This window comes from Cervus elaphus, chromosome 24 (assembly GCF_910594005.1).
Source record: "Cervus elaphus chromosome 24, mCerEla1.1, whole genome shotgun sequence".
In the NCBI taxonomy this organism is placed as follows: Eukaryota; Metazoa; Chordata; class Mammalia; order Artiodactyla; family Cervidae; genus Cervus; species Cervus elaphus.
Window position 1 is genome coordinate 54,436,853 of NC_057838.1, and position 16,336 is coordinate 54,453,188.

Sequence of the window (16,336 nt, forward strand, 5' to 3'; positions counted from 1 at the left end):
TCTTTTAAGGTACTCATAGATCATACACTGTATGATCAAGGAAACTTCCCAATGCTAAAAAACCCAGAACATCCTAAGTGATAATAGCTTTCTATCAGTTTAATCAGCAGAGTTATTCTTAGTGGCACATGAACTAATGTATTCTTATAATCTGTAACATCTTGGAGTCAGTGAAACATAGTAGTATGTCAGGAGCCTCTGATGACCAAGTGTGAGAACAACTAACCAGCACTCTTGCCAGGCTTTACACACACTACCTAATAACCTAGATAATCACTCCCTAAATATTATATTCCCATTTCATGAATGCAGAGACCAAGGCACAGAAAGATCAAGTAACTTCCTCAAGGTCACACAGCCAGTGAGAAGCAGAGCCAAGAACGGACCAGCAATTTTCACACCAGAGCTTGGATTCCAACCACTGGCCTATTCTGCCTCCCACTCCAGGAGCAAAGAGTGACACTGTGGTCATCATGTCCTCTTAAACACCTCGTGGGGCGATGTGTCAGCACACCCACACTTACTGAGCACTTACTGTACACTTACTGTGTGATGAGGGAGCCCTGTGCTGGGGACTGTGGAATCCTGGTGAAAAAAACTCCAGGCCTTTCTAGGTATACAGAACTTTCTTCCACCATGTGTATGAGCGTGCATGTGATCAGTTGCATCCGATTCTTTGCGACCCCACCAGTTAGGTGGGCTACTCTTTGTAGCCCACCAGGTACCTCTGTATATAGGGTTATCCAGGCAAGAATACTGGAGTGGGTTGCTATTTCCTTCTCCAGGGATCTTCCTGACTCAGGGATCGAACCCACGTCTCCTGCACTGGCAGGTGGCTTCTTTACTACTAGCACCACCTGAGATAATGGTCAGAGATGAAGTCAGTGCCAACTAGGTCCTTTAAGTAACAGTAAGAGCAGATGGGGGCTTCCCAGGTGGCGTGACTTTAAGTGGTAGTCGGGCACGACTGATGCAACTTTGCATGCATGAGCAGGTTGGAGGGGCTTGGCCCATGGAACAATCCAGGAGGGCTTCACTGAGGTGGCAACTTAAACCCAGTACCCTCTTCCGGGGCTTCAACCAGGAACCAACAGTGCAGCTGCTCTCTGAGACAGCAGGAGGCAGACGGTGCAGGGAGGAGGTGCCCTTGCCCGCAGTCTGCTTTGCCCCTTCCTGGTTGCCACAGAGGCATTCAGCCCTAATCTTGGCCCTGGCCTCTCTCTGAGCCTGGCAGGCTACAAGTCAGGGGAACACGATGCCTGGAGCCTCCTAGAGAGCAGACACCCAGCCCAGCTGCTGTGTTCTGTCTGGGCAGGAACAGCCATCAAGTCTCAGATCCTGCCAGCAAGGGTGCCTCCTCCGTGCTGAGGTTGCTGCCGTCTTCTCCTCGGCTGGCCTGGATCCAGGACTGGTCTGTTCATGATTACTCGGGTAGCACTGAGTTCAAGCCCTAGATCTGTCATTCACAAGCATGAGGTCTGCTCACCATGCTAAGCCTCAGTTTCCTCTTTTCGAGAATGGGTGTGTTAGTAGTACTGACTCTGCAGTCTTTCTGGGAGGACTTGGAGACAAGGCCTGGGGGCCTTGTGCTCAGCATAGCACCTGACAGCTAGTGAGCACTTGGGAGTGGGAGCTGGTTGATGGAACCAGGTACTGTGCTGGTGCTGGGCGGGGTGGGAGTGCTTCCAGGACCAGAGAATGGACTCTCAGGAGCCGGACAGTGTACTTCCTCTGAGCCTATGTAGAATGGGGATAACACATTCATGATTCAGTAACACAAACGTGCATATGTGTGTGTGCTCAGTCGCTAAGCCGTGTCCAACTGTTTACAACCTCATGGATGGTAGCCCACCAGGTTCCTCTGTCCATGGGGTTTTCCAGGCAAGAATACTGGACTGGGTTGCCATTCCCTTTTCCAGGGGATCTTCCCAACCCAGGGATCGAACCTGCGCCTCTTGCGTCTCCTACATGGCAGGTGGATTCATTACCACTGAGCTACCTGAGAAGCCCGGAATTATTCTGGACTGAAAGAGGTTTATTTTTCATTCAAAACACTCAGATTTTTTAAAAAAATCATTTTCAAAAACAACGACGACAACAAAAATCATTTTCTTAGCCACTCTCCCAAACCCCAACCCTGTCTATGCGCCTGCCTTCCAGCACAGCTGAAGCTCCGCAAGTCTTTACTGAACAAAGTATCTATACATCACTACTCTGTGCTACAGGTGAGAACACTTTATTCTCCTTTCAATTCTTTCTCAACTCTTTGGAGCAGGTCAAGGAAAAAGGCTCAGCGTGCTGTAGGTGACTTTCAACACCTCTCCATCTCTGGATACTTTTTCTTTTAACCAGAAGAGTAGGCTGCCCTCTGAGAAGAGGCAACAGCACCAGCTGGGATTTAATAACACTGTTTGGGGTTTATTTATGGTTACCTTCGTTTACCTGGTGACACTGTTTTTCCATTGTGACAGTGACACGAAGTCTCCTTTTCAAATATGTTTGTTTTAAAAGTGAGTCAGCTGCGAGGGAGGGGGTGACGAGTGAAAATGGAATAAGAGACATGGGAGATGGCAAAAAGAATAAAGGTGGTTCCTTTACAAATAACTGAATTTGGGGAAACACGGGAATAGGCCAGATCCCCCATTTTACAGATGGGGAAGCAGGCTGAGAGGTCGGGGCTCTCCATCCAGGGATGACAGAGGCAGGCCCAGGACTAGGATACAGTGTCTGGTCCTGCCATCTGCCTGGGACCGGAAATCCTGACAAATCCAACTTGCTCTGGCCCTTTTCCAGGACCAGAAACTGGTCTCCAGATGCAGAGCTGATCTTACTGATAACACCTAACCGATGGTTAACTTTAAGAGCTGGCGAAAAAGAAACAAAAGCCATTGTATAATGGTTTAAATTTTTGCTCTGTCACATGGAAATGGTACCCAGGCTGACTTATATCTTCCCAGTATCAAAACATAAAAATTGGGTGTCCCTGGAGGCTTGATGGTAAAGAATCCGCCTGCCAATGCAGGATACTTGGGTTTGATCCCTGACCTGGGGGAAGATCCTACATGCCTCAGAGCAACTAAGCCCATGTCCCACAACTATGGAGCCTGTGCTCCAGAGTCTGGGAGCTACAACTACTAAAGCCTCTGTGCCACCTGGGGAAGCCCAAACATGCATATAGCAGGTACTTAAATGTCAGATTTTGGGATAATATTGTTCAGGTTTGGCCAGCTTGTCTCCATTTTTCAGAAAGGAAAACACACAGAGAGGACTTGTCCCAAGTTCCACAGTGGGAAGGCCTGACAGAGGGCCCCAAGGTTGCATCATCAGCTTCCCTGGGCCTTTGATGAGGAATCAGTGGGTGCGGATGACAAATGCTCAGACTGCCTCGGGTGCTGTAATCACTCAGGGCTCCTGACTCCCTGTCTAGCACGTCTGCTGACTCAGCCTTCCTCCGAATGGCTCCCCTGCCCTGAGCAGAGGCAGGTTTGCCAGCCCTGCTTTCAGTACCTTGTGGGAAAGTTTGCCCCCAGATTCCTAATGGGCAGACGGACAGTGAAGCTAGTTGTGTGTCTACACACTCTTTCTTTTCAGCCTCATGACCCTGAAAGCATGTATCAGGTTATCATTAGCTCATTAGCCCCATTTTATATAGGAGAAATTTAAGCCCAGAAAGGGTAAGAAATCTGCCTGAGGTCACACAGCTTGGACACAGCAGGATCAGGATTCTAATTGACTGATGGGGCTGGAGTGGTAGGAAAGACGATGCTAAACATGGGAACCTGGGACTAAGGAAGCCCGTAGACCCTGCTGAGAAGCAGATCCTGGCGTGGTTGTATCAGGGGAAGGAAGAAACAACAGGAAGCCCTGCTCGGGGTTCCTGAGTTGTTCTCATATCCACTGGTCCCTCACCACCGGCCCAGCCCTCAGCTGCCAGCACCTGCTTTCTCCGCATTGCTAGGGGTCCCCCTGTGCCACACAGCAGGTCTCATGTGCCCTGGAACCAACAGGACCTCCCTCCCAGGGGCCTCAAGGGGTCTGATGGGAGATGGCGCCCAAATACTCCCGCTCCCTGGTTCCCGACTCTGCCTATTCCATACCATTTCCCAGTTCCCCTGTGGGGCTGTAACCAAGCCAAACTCAGGCCTGCAGCAAAGCCAGTCTACTGATACAGGCTGTGGTAAAGGAGAAGTAGTGTCTGTTGCACGGCCAAGCAAGGAGAATGGGCAGCTCATGTTCAAGAGAGCCAAACTGCCTGATGCTTTTCAGGGAAGGACTTTCAGAGGCAACACTAGCAGTGAGGGCTGCAGGGTGTGTGGTCAGCTCATGACTTTCTTCTGATTGTTTGGTGGTGAGGGAACAGGGTGATGTTTCAGGACTCACAGTCATCAACCTTCTGGTTCCAATCAATCTGGGGTCTAGTGCTTGTACTCAGCATGTGATCACCATCCCCCATCTGTGTGGGTGGGTGGGGGCCTTAAGTTTCTGCAGAGAGTTCAGATATGGTCAGATTGCTAGGTATATCCCTTGAGGAGAGACTAGGATTCTGTTTTATCACTGAACTATTATTCAAGCTAGCATTGCTTTTCTCAGTTGTTTTTCCTTTGTTTCTATATTCCCTCACACGGTTTCAGTTCTTCCTTTTCTTTGACATGTTTCCATTCTCAGGGGAAAAGGGGCAGGACAAAAAAAAGAGAATAAAGTTCTGCATAGAGAGGTTAATCATAAACTCAGCAGAACTCTGTTTTAGAGGGACCAAGCCCCACAGTGACAACCTGCTCATCAACCTTCACACACCCGGCCCCAATATCTTCTCCTCCCCATCCACTTCTCTGCTTCCCTAGATCCTTGCCTCAAGACCTCCTTCTGGGATCATTTAAACCAATAGTTCTCAGCGAGAGGCAATTTTGTCCCTAGGGACACTTGCCATGGTCAGGAGACAGTTTTCACTGTCCAGGTGGTAGAGGGGAAGCATGCTGTTAAACATCCTACATGCCCAGAATAGTCCCCAGCAACAAAGAATTATCTGGCCTTAAATGTCAATAGTGTTGAGACTGAAAATCAGACTAAACACTCTTAATGGCAGAAAGTGAAGAGGAACTAAAGATGAGGGTGATGAGGGTGAAAGAGGAGAGTGAAAACAGCGGGCTTAAAACTCAACATTCAAAAAATTAAGATCATGGCATCTGGTCCCATCACTTCATGGCAAAGAGATGGGGAAACAATGGAAACAGTGACAGACTTTAAGTTCTTAGGCTCCAAAATCACTGCAGACAGTGACTGCAGCCATGGAATTAGAAGACACTTGCTCCTTGGAATGAAAGCTATGGCAAACCTAGACAGTGTATTAAAAAGCAGAGACATCACTTTGCCAACAGAAGTCCATATAGTCAAAGCTATGGATTTTCCAGGAGTCATGTACAGATGTGAGAGTTGACCATAAAGAAGGTTGAGCGCCGAAGAATGGATGCTTTCAAACTGTGATCCTGGGGAAGACTCTTGACCCTTGGACAGCAAGGAGATCAAACCAATCCATCCTAAAGGAAATTAACTCTGACTATTCACTGGAAGGACTAATGCTGAAGCTCCAATACTTTAGCCACCTGATACAAAGAGCCAAGTAATTGGAAAAGACCCTGATGCTGGAAAGATTGAGGGCAGAAGGAGAAGGGGAGGATGAGATGGCTGGATGGCATCACTAACTCAATGAACATGAATTTCAGCAAACTCCAGATGATAGTGAAGGACAGGGAAGCCTGGCTTGCTGTAGTCCATGGGGTTGCAAAGAGTCAGACATGACTTAGTAACTGAACAATAATAACAAATGAAGATGAAGAGTGGCCCCTCCCTGGTGATAACTCTCTAGCATCCAGAGGCATGGTCCAGCAGAACCCTGGTGTGGAAAGGGTGGATGGGTAGGGAGTGAGCTCCTGGGTTCATGTGGCTTTTGCCTGCCTCCATCTGTTCCCCTTCCACCTTCCACTCATCCTGTGTGGTTCTGCTGCTGTTTCTGCACCACAAGATCCCAGGTAAGGATGAGCATATGAGACAAAGCTTCAGTTCAGTTCAGTCGCTCAGTCGTGTCCGACTCTTTGTGATCCCGTGGACTGCAGCATGCCAGGCTTCCCTATCCATCACCAACTCCTGGAACCTACTCAAACTCATGTCCATCTCATCTTCTGTCATTCCCTTCTCCTCCTGCTTTCAATCTTTCCCAGCATCAGGGTCTTTTCAAATGAGTCAGTTCTTCACATCAGGTGGCCAAAGTGTTGGAGTTTCAGCTTCAGCATCAGTCCTTCCAAAGAATATCCAGGATTGATTTCCTTTAGGATTGACTGGTTTGATCTCCTTGCAGTCCAAGGGACTCTCAAGAGTCTTCTCCAACACCACAGTTCAAAAGCATCAATTCTTTGGCGCTCAGCTTTCTTTATAGTCCAACTCTCACATCCACACATGACTACTAGAAAAACCATAGCTTTGACCAGACAGACCTTAACTGGTAAAGTAATGTCTCTGCTTTTTAATATGCTGTCTAGATTGGTCATAGCTTTTCTTCCAAGGAACAAGCATCTTTTAATTTCCTGGCTGCAGTCACCATCTGCAGTGATTTTGGAGCCCCGAAATATAAAGTCTGTCACTGTTTCCATTGTTTCCCCATCTATTTGCCATGAAGTGATGGGACTAGATGCCATGATCTTAGTTTTCTAAATGTTGAGTTTCAAGCCAACTTTTTCACTCTCCTCTTTCACTTTCATCAAGAGACTCTAGTTTTTCTTTGCTTTCTGCCAGAAGGGTGGTGTCATCTGCATATCTGAGGTTACTGATATTTCTCCCAGCAATCTTGATTCCAGCTTGTGCTTCATCCAGCCCAGCATTTCTCATTTCTCTGCATATAAGTTAAATAAGCAGGGTGACAATATACAGCCTTGACTTACTCCTTTCCTGATATGGAACTAGTCTGTTGTTCCATGTCCAGTTCTAACTGTTGCTTCTTAACCTACATACAGATATCTCAGGCTTGACCAATCAAAAAACCCCTTGAGGCATGTGACTCCAGATAAACCAATTAGAATTTGCTCTGGGACTTTTGGGCCAGAGACTCTCCTTCCCCCAGGGCCAGCGAGCTGGAGAACAGGAGCCTGGGGCATTCAGTAGGCGAGCAGAGATCAATGTCGGACCTGACTGAGAAATGCTGAGGGGGCAGAGGCCTGTCGGCAAATAGATGGTTCAGTGACATAGACCAGAACCTTCCCTTTTTTGGAAATTGCTTCTCTGTCTTGACTAATAGGGCCTTGTCTCTCCCACTGGGTTGGGAATTTCCTGTTCTTTTATCTCATCTCCAAGCACCCCGCCGCGCCCGCTCCCCCCGCCCCCCAACCTTCTAAGAGCCTGAAAGAGGAGCCCGCCCACTGCAGAGTCATCCAACTGCTCATTTATGACTGGGGGTTGATCACCTCCCTTTTAGCTTGTGGAAAACACCTGAACCAGTCTGTCACCAATATAGTTGAGGGGACTGGGCTGGAAAAGAACCCTGCCTACCTCACTAGGAGGGCTCCCCTGGGGCAGCGGTCTTCTGTGGCTCCCTGAGAACTGGATGCAAGCTATGGATGGCTCCTAGGGGTTCACAAAACTGATGCCCATCCCCTGCTCCTGCCTATTTTGGTTTTTCAAGAGTTAGTTGTCTGTGAATTTGGGGCTGAGCTTGAATCTGGAATCTACTGCTTCCTGGATGCATCAATCTGAGCGATTCACTTCCTCTCTCTGAGCCTCAGTTTCCTCACCTGCAAAACACGGAGAATGGTAACACTGACCCCCCAGGGTTGTTACTGGAGTGAAGATGAAAGGAAATGGCTGCCAGCAGAGCCCCTAGTGTCTGGCACTTAGTAGACAGTCAACAGAATAATATTCTGGAAATATTTTCTGTTTGAAAAGGAAAGGAGACGCCCTGGGCCACCCCTCCCATCCTAAGCCAGCAGGGCAAGGGCTCCTCCTGCCTGTGGCCAGCTGTCAGGAGGTGGGTGTGGCGGCTGGACTCTCTCCCGCCAAAGACCTCTCTCCCCCGGCCTTTGGTGGTTGGTGGTGCAGGGCCTGGCGTTTGCACCCCACTCCCCACCCTGTGGACCAGACACACCCAGACCCCCACCCCTGTGAGTCAGCCCTGCTCCTTAAGGCACGGCAAACCCCACAAGTCACTTCCTGGCCGCTCCAAACAAAGGCCTAGAACCGGCAGTCCAGTAACTGGACCCTTATCGCTCCTCGGGCCTGATAAGAAGGCCAGGAGGGCCTGAGTCAGCCAGGAGTAGCTGTTTCATGCCTCTCCCTTGGCCTGCGGCCCGTTTCCAGCCCAACCTGGGAGTTCAGAGCCCCTGTGCTTCCGCTTCTCCTCCACAGTCATGCTGCCCTGAGGGTCTGCCCTTCATTCCTCTGCGTTCTTTCCAGAAGGAGCCAGATAAAAAAGTCTGGAAGGAGCAGCCAGGCAGCCATGGAGTGCTCCCTGGAGCTCATCAGATAAGCTCTGGAGCCCAGGGAGTGGGACATGGGACAGGTACAGGGTGAAGAAGGAGGAAAAAGGTGAAGGGAAGGGCTGGGCCATGCCCTCCTGCTGAATCACTCCCGGGGCAGGACTCAGCTGCAGCCTCCTCAATGGTCCCCTCACCTCCCCCTGGCCCCAGTCTGATCCATCTATTCTCCACCCAGCATTAGAACAACCCTCTTTAAAACCACATCTGCTTGAACCACCCTAGCTGAGAACCCTGCTGTAGCTCCCCAGTGCCCTTGGGGGACAGACCACGTTTCCTTCTGACTTCCAAAGCCTCATTCCTATCAGACTCCAGATGGAGCTACTCGGTTTCTGGAAAGAAACTTCTTGTGTTTCTGGGTCTTTGCTGCCGGCACCCAGAGGGAGTGGATATCATAATTTTCTGGGTGAGTGGGTGGAGGTTTGAGGGAAGACTTCCTGGAGGAGGTGGCATTTGAGCTGTCCTGTTAGTCTGACAAAAATAATGGAGGCAGAGAAGGAGGCAGGTGATTACCAAACAAGTCAAATCACCTTCCACCTGAACAAGCAGCTTGGACTCCTTCCAGGAGGTGGTTTCTAGTGCAAAGAGGAGGAAGCTCTGCACTTAACACCAGTGTGACCTTAGACAAGCGTCTATCTCTGATCTCCTGTGAGGCCACTTATCAGGACTGCCAGGAGAGAGAAAAGCCTACAAGGTATATAAATGTCCAGTTGGTGCTTAAGCCATTCCATCTGCGCAGGGGTTTTCTCTGGATTGCTTCTCTAGTCCAATTCAAGGGGAAGGGCCAGGCTTAGGGGAAAACGAGGCCAGACCAATCCGGATTTTCCAATTGTTCCCGGCTGCATGTTTGCTCCTCGGGGCTGGAGGGAGGAAATTCTCTGCACAAAGACAGGAAGACAGAGGTGCTCTGTGGCAAAGGCAAAGCTCACAGTGGTGCCTGGTATGATTGGAGAGTTTGTACCACTGAGAGCCGGGCAAGGGAATCCCAGCAGAGACTCCCTCACCCCAGCACCCCTCACCACCTAAGAATATCATCTCAGGATGTCACAGAGTGTGGGCCTACCCTTGGTCACTTCATTAAGACCAAGACTTCCAATTCTACTTCTCCTCCACTCTTTTTTTTTTTTTTTTTAATCAAATTCATATCTATTGACTGCGGATATCCTATAAGTTCCTAGAAGATGGCAATCCCTCACCAACTTTGCTTTTAAAAGAATTCATTAGAGGGACTTCCCTGGTGGTCCAATGGTTAAGAATCCGCCTTCAAGTGCAGGGGTTGTGGGTTCGATCCCTGGCTGGGCAACTAAGCACTGCAACTAGAGAGAAGCCCACGAGGTAATCACCTGCCTTTTTCTCTGCCTCCATCATTCTTGTCAGAATATCAGGACAGCTCAAATGCTACTTCCTCCAGGAAGACTTTCCTCAAACCTCCACCCACTTACTCAGAAAATTATGATCTCCATTTCCTCTGAAGAAATAACTAAATGAAGAAATAACTGATGCAGCCAAAAAAAATTTTTTTTTTTAATGTTAAAAGAATCCATTTTATATATATGAGCTTATATATATGGACTTCCCTTGTGGCTCACCTGGTAAAGAGTCCGCCTACAATGTGGTAGACCTGTATTCGATCCCTGGTTTGGGAAGATGCACTGGAGAAGGGAAAGGCTGCCCACTCCAGTATTCTGGCCTGGAGAATTCCATAGACTGTATAGTCCATGGGCAAAGAGTCGGATTGAGTGACGACTCAGTGACTTTCACACATTCACATATATATATATACACACACACACATACACACAAACACATTTAAACACCTTTATCTTAAGACTACATTATATGTTGTACAATTTGCCCACAGGAAGAACATTGTTTGATGAGTGAATTACACAGTGGTTCATTCACCAGTGCAAGCCAGTCTTCAAACACTTCCATTACCCAGTTTGCTCATCTGCAGTCAATTCCACTCCCAGCCCCAGGCAATTACTGATCTGTTTTCTGTCTCTATGTTCCCTTTTCTAGAAATCCCCACTCTCTTAAAAGAAAATTTGAAAGCCCAGGAACAATCCTGCTCTATCCCAGGGCTGAAGAGGGGGACACTTTGAGGGCACAAAGGTATGTTCTTAGAGAACCCCCAGATGGACTTAGGGTCAGAGAGGCCCAGGTGGGAGGGAACTTCGCACTATACCAGCTGGTGCTTTTATGTCGCAGACAATAATCAAAGTCGCAGCAGCGATGGGTGCTGGCCACGGGAGGAGGGAGGATGGGTCTGGATGCAGAGGGCAGGAGCGGCTCTCTTCCCAAGGACCAGTATGTGAGGTGCTTACTATGTGCGAAGAGGTCTTGCCCCACCCAACTTGGATGGCAAAGGCCAAGGCTTCTAATTTGCTCTTTCAGGCTCAGCCAGACAGTTCTAGTTCTGGCTGGAGAGGTCCTAGTTTCCAACCTTTGCTACTGGGCCCCAAACCCTCTTTCTAACTCACCGGGGTTCACCAGTGTCTGAACAGGAAACTGCCAGCAGCACCAGCTGATAAGTGACCGGGGGAAATCAGCTTCCACATCAGACCCAGAGCAACCAGCCAGAGAAGAGCCTGGTCACAAAAGCAGGGCAAATCTGGAAGCAAGGCTGGGGGCTGGGCTGGCATCTGTCTACACATCACCTGGGCAGGTGAAAATCAAGTGCCTCCTTCATCCTAATCAGGAACTTGCTGTGTATGCTGGAGATTGGAGGCAGACTTATAAATTTCTTTTTTTTCTTCAATGACCGGCCTAGGAAGGTCGGGGAACTTTCCAATGTGTTTAGTAGGACAGCCTTTCTCACTCTAAAAAGGAGCAAAGTTGTGAGTCTGTGAGTGGGAGCTACTAGACTAATAACAGTGAACATTTATTTGTTCCTAACATCATATGTTCTATTTTAAGCCCTGCCTTATGGAGCAGGTACCATTATCACCTCCATTTCACAGATGAGAAAACTGAGGCCCAGAGAGATGAAAACTGTTCAGAGCCACACACAGTGAGGAGTGGAGCTGAAGTCTGCAGATAGCCCCATTTTTTTACCTGGTGCAGTACCGACTTCAGCCATGAAGCTGCCTTGCTCTCCTTGGAGGCTTGTTAATAGGCCTACATGGAATCCTAGAATGCCCGAGACCAATCAAGGTCTCAGGTCTACTTGAGACCTTTGGTAGCTGACACCAAAGCTACCAAGGCTTCTGCTCTTTCCGGCACTTCAAACTGTCCCAAGAAACCAGGGGTCTGTGATGGTGAGTCCTGGGAAATGAGTTAGGTAAATGCTGTTAAAAGCTGAACTGTGTACCCCAGAAGGAGATGGTCAAATGCTAAACACCGGTACCTATGAATGTCACCTTATTTGGAAGTAGGTTCTCTGCAGATGGACTCAAGTTACAGTGAGGTCATCCTGGATTAGGGATGGCTCTAAATCCAATGACCTGCATCCTTATAAGGAGAGGGAGGTCTGGAAACTACAGATACATGCAGTACAAGGAGGAGGCCATGTGATTACAGAGGCAGAGATTGGACTGACATATCTACAAGCCAAGGAACCCCAAGTACTGCCAGCAAGTACCAGCAACTGGGAGGGAGGCAGGAAACAGATCCCTCTCAAAGCCTCCAGAAAAAACCAACCCTGCCAACACCTTGATTTTGGACTTTTGGCCTCATGAGCTGTGAGAGAATAAATGTCTATTTAAACCACCCAGCTCCTGGTAATTTGTTATGGTGGCCCCAGCAAAGGAATAGTCACTTTCTCAAAACTTTCCAAGCAGCCCTGGCATTTTGCCCGTTCCCTCATTAACGAGTTAAATAAATCTTTGACATGTGATCACTACCTGGTTGTATGCAAACCTCTTTTTTGAAAATTACACTTTGCCATGGCACAGACCCAGAGCTATGCAGTGCATTTTGTTCACAGTCTGCTAATCTACATGCCCCCCAAAGCCCATCGCTCTGTCCCAGGCACAGCCCATGCTGAGCCCCCCATGGAGGCCACTCACCTAGATAGTGGCAGCGGGGAAACAAGCCTCTCAATCTTGGTCTCTTGTAGTAGCTGGAGGGCAGGGGCAGCCTGGACACAGAAAGCCGAGCGGCGGGAGGGCTGGGGGGAGAGGTGGACCTTTCCAATCCTGGCTCTAATCTGAGGAGCGGGGCAGAGAAAAAACACTCGTAACCCTGGGCCACGGCTGCATGACATGAAGCAGACAGCCAGACAGCCCACTGAGGACAGTGAGGTCTTGTGGAGGCTGACTCACTGAGATTGGCAGCGAGGAGCGTGTATGGAGGAGGTCGGCTCCCCTGAATCAGAAACCGCCAGGGTGCACTCGGTTGAGCTTGGGAGAGGGACGCTCTGCCTTCATCCCAGGGCTTATTTCCAAGGCCCGTCTTCCCTCTCAGGACACCTTCAGGGCTGGGGCAGGTGGTGACATGCGAGTGGGGCAACAGACTGGGTTTGAAGGTCATGCTCGTGGTTTACTCACTATGTGATCAGGAACAAGAATCTGACCCTTATCTGAGCTCCCTTATTTGGAAAATTACCACTGTTCCCACTAATTCCCAGGGCTGAGGAAAACCCCTCACCCAGGGCCTGGGGTAAAACTGACACCTAAATGCTAAAAAAAATAATGAAGTCATCCTGAAATGCATCTCCCTTGGCTTTTTTGAGGAAATCATTCTGAGCAAGGAGGGTGAGAGGAAAAGATGATTAAGTACTTTGTTTTCCAAAAATGAAATATCTTGTAATTAAAAAAAGTAATTACTGCATTTCACAAATTCTAACATGTTTCCCGCCCCCCACCCCACATTTTAACATCTGAAAAACTCAGACATATCTTACTAATTGGTGACATAAATGGATAATTTGGTAGCTGTTTTTCTTCATGGTAGTGTATAAAATAATGGTATCTTTCAAGCAATGGCATCTTAGATTTATGAAATGTGGTCCAAAATTGATATATGCTCATTGTATAAAGTTTAGACACATGGAAGTATACATGATAAACGTTGTCCAAATTCCATTCTTCAAAGACCCTGAAGACACCGACTCCCTGAAGACAGCCCACTTTGTGTGGGACCACACATTTCTGTTTTCATCCTCTTAACTGCCCAGAAAATCTCCACACACCAGTCACCTACACCTCCTCCAGTGTATCAGAGCTAAGTTAATGCTCACCTAAAGAGGTCAACCCACAGGGACCTCCCTGCTGGCTCGGTGGTACAGAATCCACCTGCCAATGCAGGAGACACGAGTTCGATCCCTGATCTGGGAGGATCCCACATGCCACACGCGCAGCAGCGAAGCTCGTGTGCCGCAACTACTGAGCCCACACGCCGCAGCTCCTGAAGCCTGCACACCCTAGAGCCTGTGCTCTCAACAAGGGAAGCCACCAGAGTAGGAAGCCCTCACACGGAAACCAGAGAGTAGCCCCTGCTCGCCTCAGCTACAGAAAAGCTAGCACCGCAACAAACACCCAGCGCAGCCAGAAAAAAAGAATCCCCCTTCCAATGCAGGGGACGTGGGTTCGATCCCTGGTCAGAGAATTAAGATACCACATATTGCAACTAAGTCTGCGCCACCACTCCTGAGCCTGTGTGCTCTAAAACAGTGGTCCCCAACCTTTTTGGCACCAGGGGCCAATTTTGTGGAAGACAATTTTTCCATGGACCTAGGGTAGAGGGGGTGGTTTGGAGATGATTCAAGCACGTTGCATTTATTGTGCACTTGATTTCTAATGTGACGCTGCCGCTGATCTGACAGGAGGCACCGGTCTGCGGCCTGGAGGTTGGGGACCCCTGCTCTGGAGCCTGCACATTGCAGCAAAGAGCCCACGTGCTGCAGCTAAGATCTCATGCCGCTAAAGAAATAAATTGATAAATAAATAGGGCAACACAGTACATATTTGGATTTTGTGACCAGATGCCTTCCCCACCCCAACTCCACAGGCCTGGAGCCTCCCCTGCTGACCAGGCCCCTTGTTTGTGCGGTACCTTGTGCTGACCTGAAGGTGTGGGGCTGAGGGAGTCCATGCCTTAAGCCTTTAAAAAAAAAAAAAGTATGTGCAGTGCAGTTTGTAGTTTTACTAGTTTCAGGTGACAAACACAGGGAAGTGTGGGGTCTCATCTGAAAAGAGAGAAAGCGGTAGGCAATCAGAAATGCGTGTCCTACGCAAGGACAGGCTTTTTAACCCATGATAAGATTTCCCAGGACCGCCAGGAGCTTTCATGCTCAGCTCTGTGCCAACTTAACTGAATGGAAGAAGGAGGCACGAGGTGTCATAATAAGTACGTGTCAACTCTGATGAATAGCGGTCAGGGCCACTAGACTGTGAAAGAGTCTAAGAACCACACTTTACAAAAAAGAAGGGAAAGGTGACTCATTCAAGGTCATTTTACTAGTGATCAGCGGAACCTGCCTGGAATCCAGTCAAGTCCAGAGGCCAGCAGAGAGAGCCTTCCCACCACATCATGTGGCCTCCGGGGGAGGACGCCCTCTGCATGCTCTGCCCCACCTCTACCACCTTCACAACTTCCACACAAGACTGAAACGGGAGGCAAGAGGGAGGAGGCGGGGCGGGGGGGTGGGGGGAATAGCAGTCTGGGGGCCCACTGGCTATGAATGAGACTTCTGTTTGCCTGCCCTGTGCATCTGGAATTTTGTATGAAAACAATGAACTGCAAGGAGGTGAAAGTGTGTGCCTTAAAGCAAGGCCACCCTCCCATCCCTGCCCCCACCTCGCTTTATAAAAGACCTGCTTTGTGTCAAGTACAGCAAAGGAGAAGCTGGGGAATATGCTGGGGTTTGGGGGGAGTTTAGGTGTTTGGGACTGACATCGCCAATGTCTGGGAGGAGGCAGCTATCAGAAAAATGGGGTGTCAAACTAGAACCTGGGACTTTACACTCCAGTCATTTTCCTAACTGCTCTATTTGCATAATGCTCTACACAAACTTGCAAAATGCTTTCTTGGCCCTTTTCTCCTCAGAGCGAGAGCTTGGGGAGGGACAAAGTTCCTTCTCGCCTGCTGTCTGAGTAGCACGGAGGGCACACTGCTTTGCCCATCCTTGAAAGTTGGGATGGGGTCCTGTCTTCTACGCTCTCTGGCTTTAAGATCTTGTGCGGGTTAATGGGTCATGATGCCAGCTGCGTGAGGGCGGATGAGAGTGGTGAACAAGCTCCTAGGTAAGGGAACTGGCTTTTGGCAAGACCTGGGTCGATGCTGGCCACTGGCTGTTTTGGTTGGTGAGGAGCTTATAGCAAGGCTGGGGGTATGGCCTGGCCTCGAGGCACCTGGGCATGTTTCCGGAATGTAAATCCTGCCCAGGTTTGTGGGCAGGGGTTGGGGGAGGAGGTCCTGTGGGGGAGCATTGTGTGAAGGAGGCTGTGGATTGAGTGATGCTGCAGGTTGGGGGGGGGGGGCGGGCGCAGGGTGTGCGTCCACAGGGCTGGGAGTGCTGGTTGACAGTCTGGTTGGCTAAGGTGAGTAGCTTTTCACTACAGTGAAAAAAAAAAAGTGACACACAAGTACTGAGATCTAATGAGGGCCTGATTACATCACTCCTCTTCCTCAATCCTCTCCTGGGTCCTCATCTCATTCAGAAAAATAGTTACAATCCTTTCAGTGGCTCATAGAGCTTGGGTCCCCATGCCTCCTCGACCTCCCTGCCCCACTGGCCTCCTAACTCGCCCTCAAACATGACAAGTATGCTCCCGTCTCAAAGCTCTTGCACAGGCTGCTCTCTCTGCCTTCCCTCTCAGCTCCCTCATTCCCTTCAGACATTGGCTCAAACATTAGCTTTTCAAAGAGGGCTTCTC

At 49.2% G+C, this 16,336-nt stretch overlaps 1 protein-coding gene across 2 annotated transcripts in view; it reads right to left on the bottom strand.

Annotated features, from left to right (window-relative positions):
* Nucleotides 1–16,336, bottom strand: part of LOC122682513 — a 37,937-nt gene that overhangs the window by 14,023 nt on the left and 7,578 nt on the right. Inside the window, exon 2 of one of the 2 annotated variants that reach the window (XM_043885301.1) lies at nucleotides 12,527–12,666. In XM_043885301.1, coding sequence (XP_043741236.1) covers nucleotides 12,527–12,666 — 140 coding nt within the window. Of the gene's footprint in view, nucleotides 1–12,526; nucleotides 13,197–16,336 lie in introns of those variants that run through there. The other variant, XM_043885300.1, reaches the window with a different exon arrangement.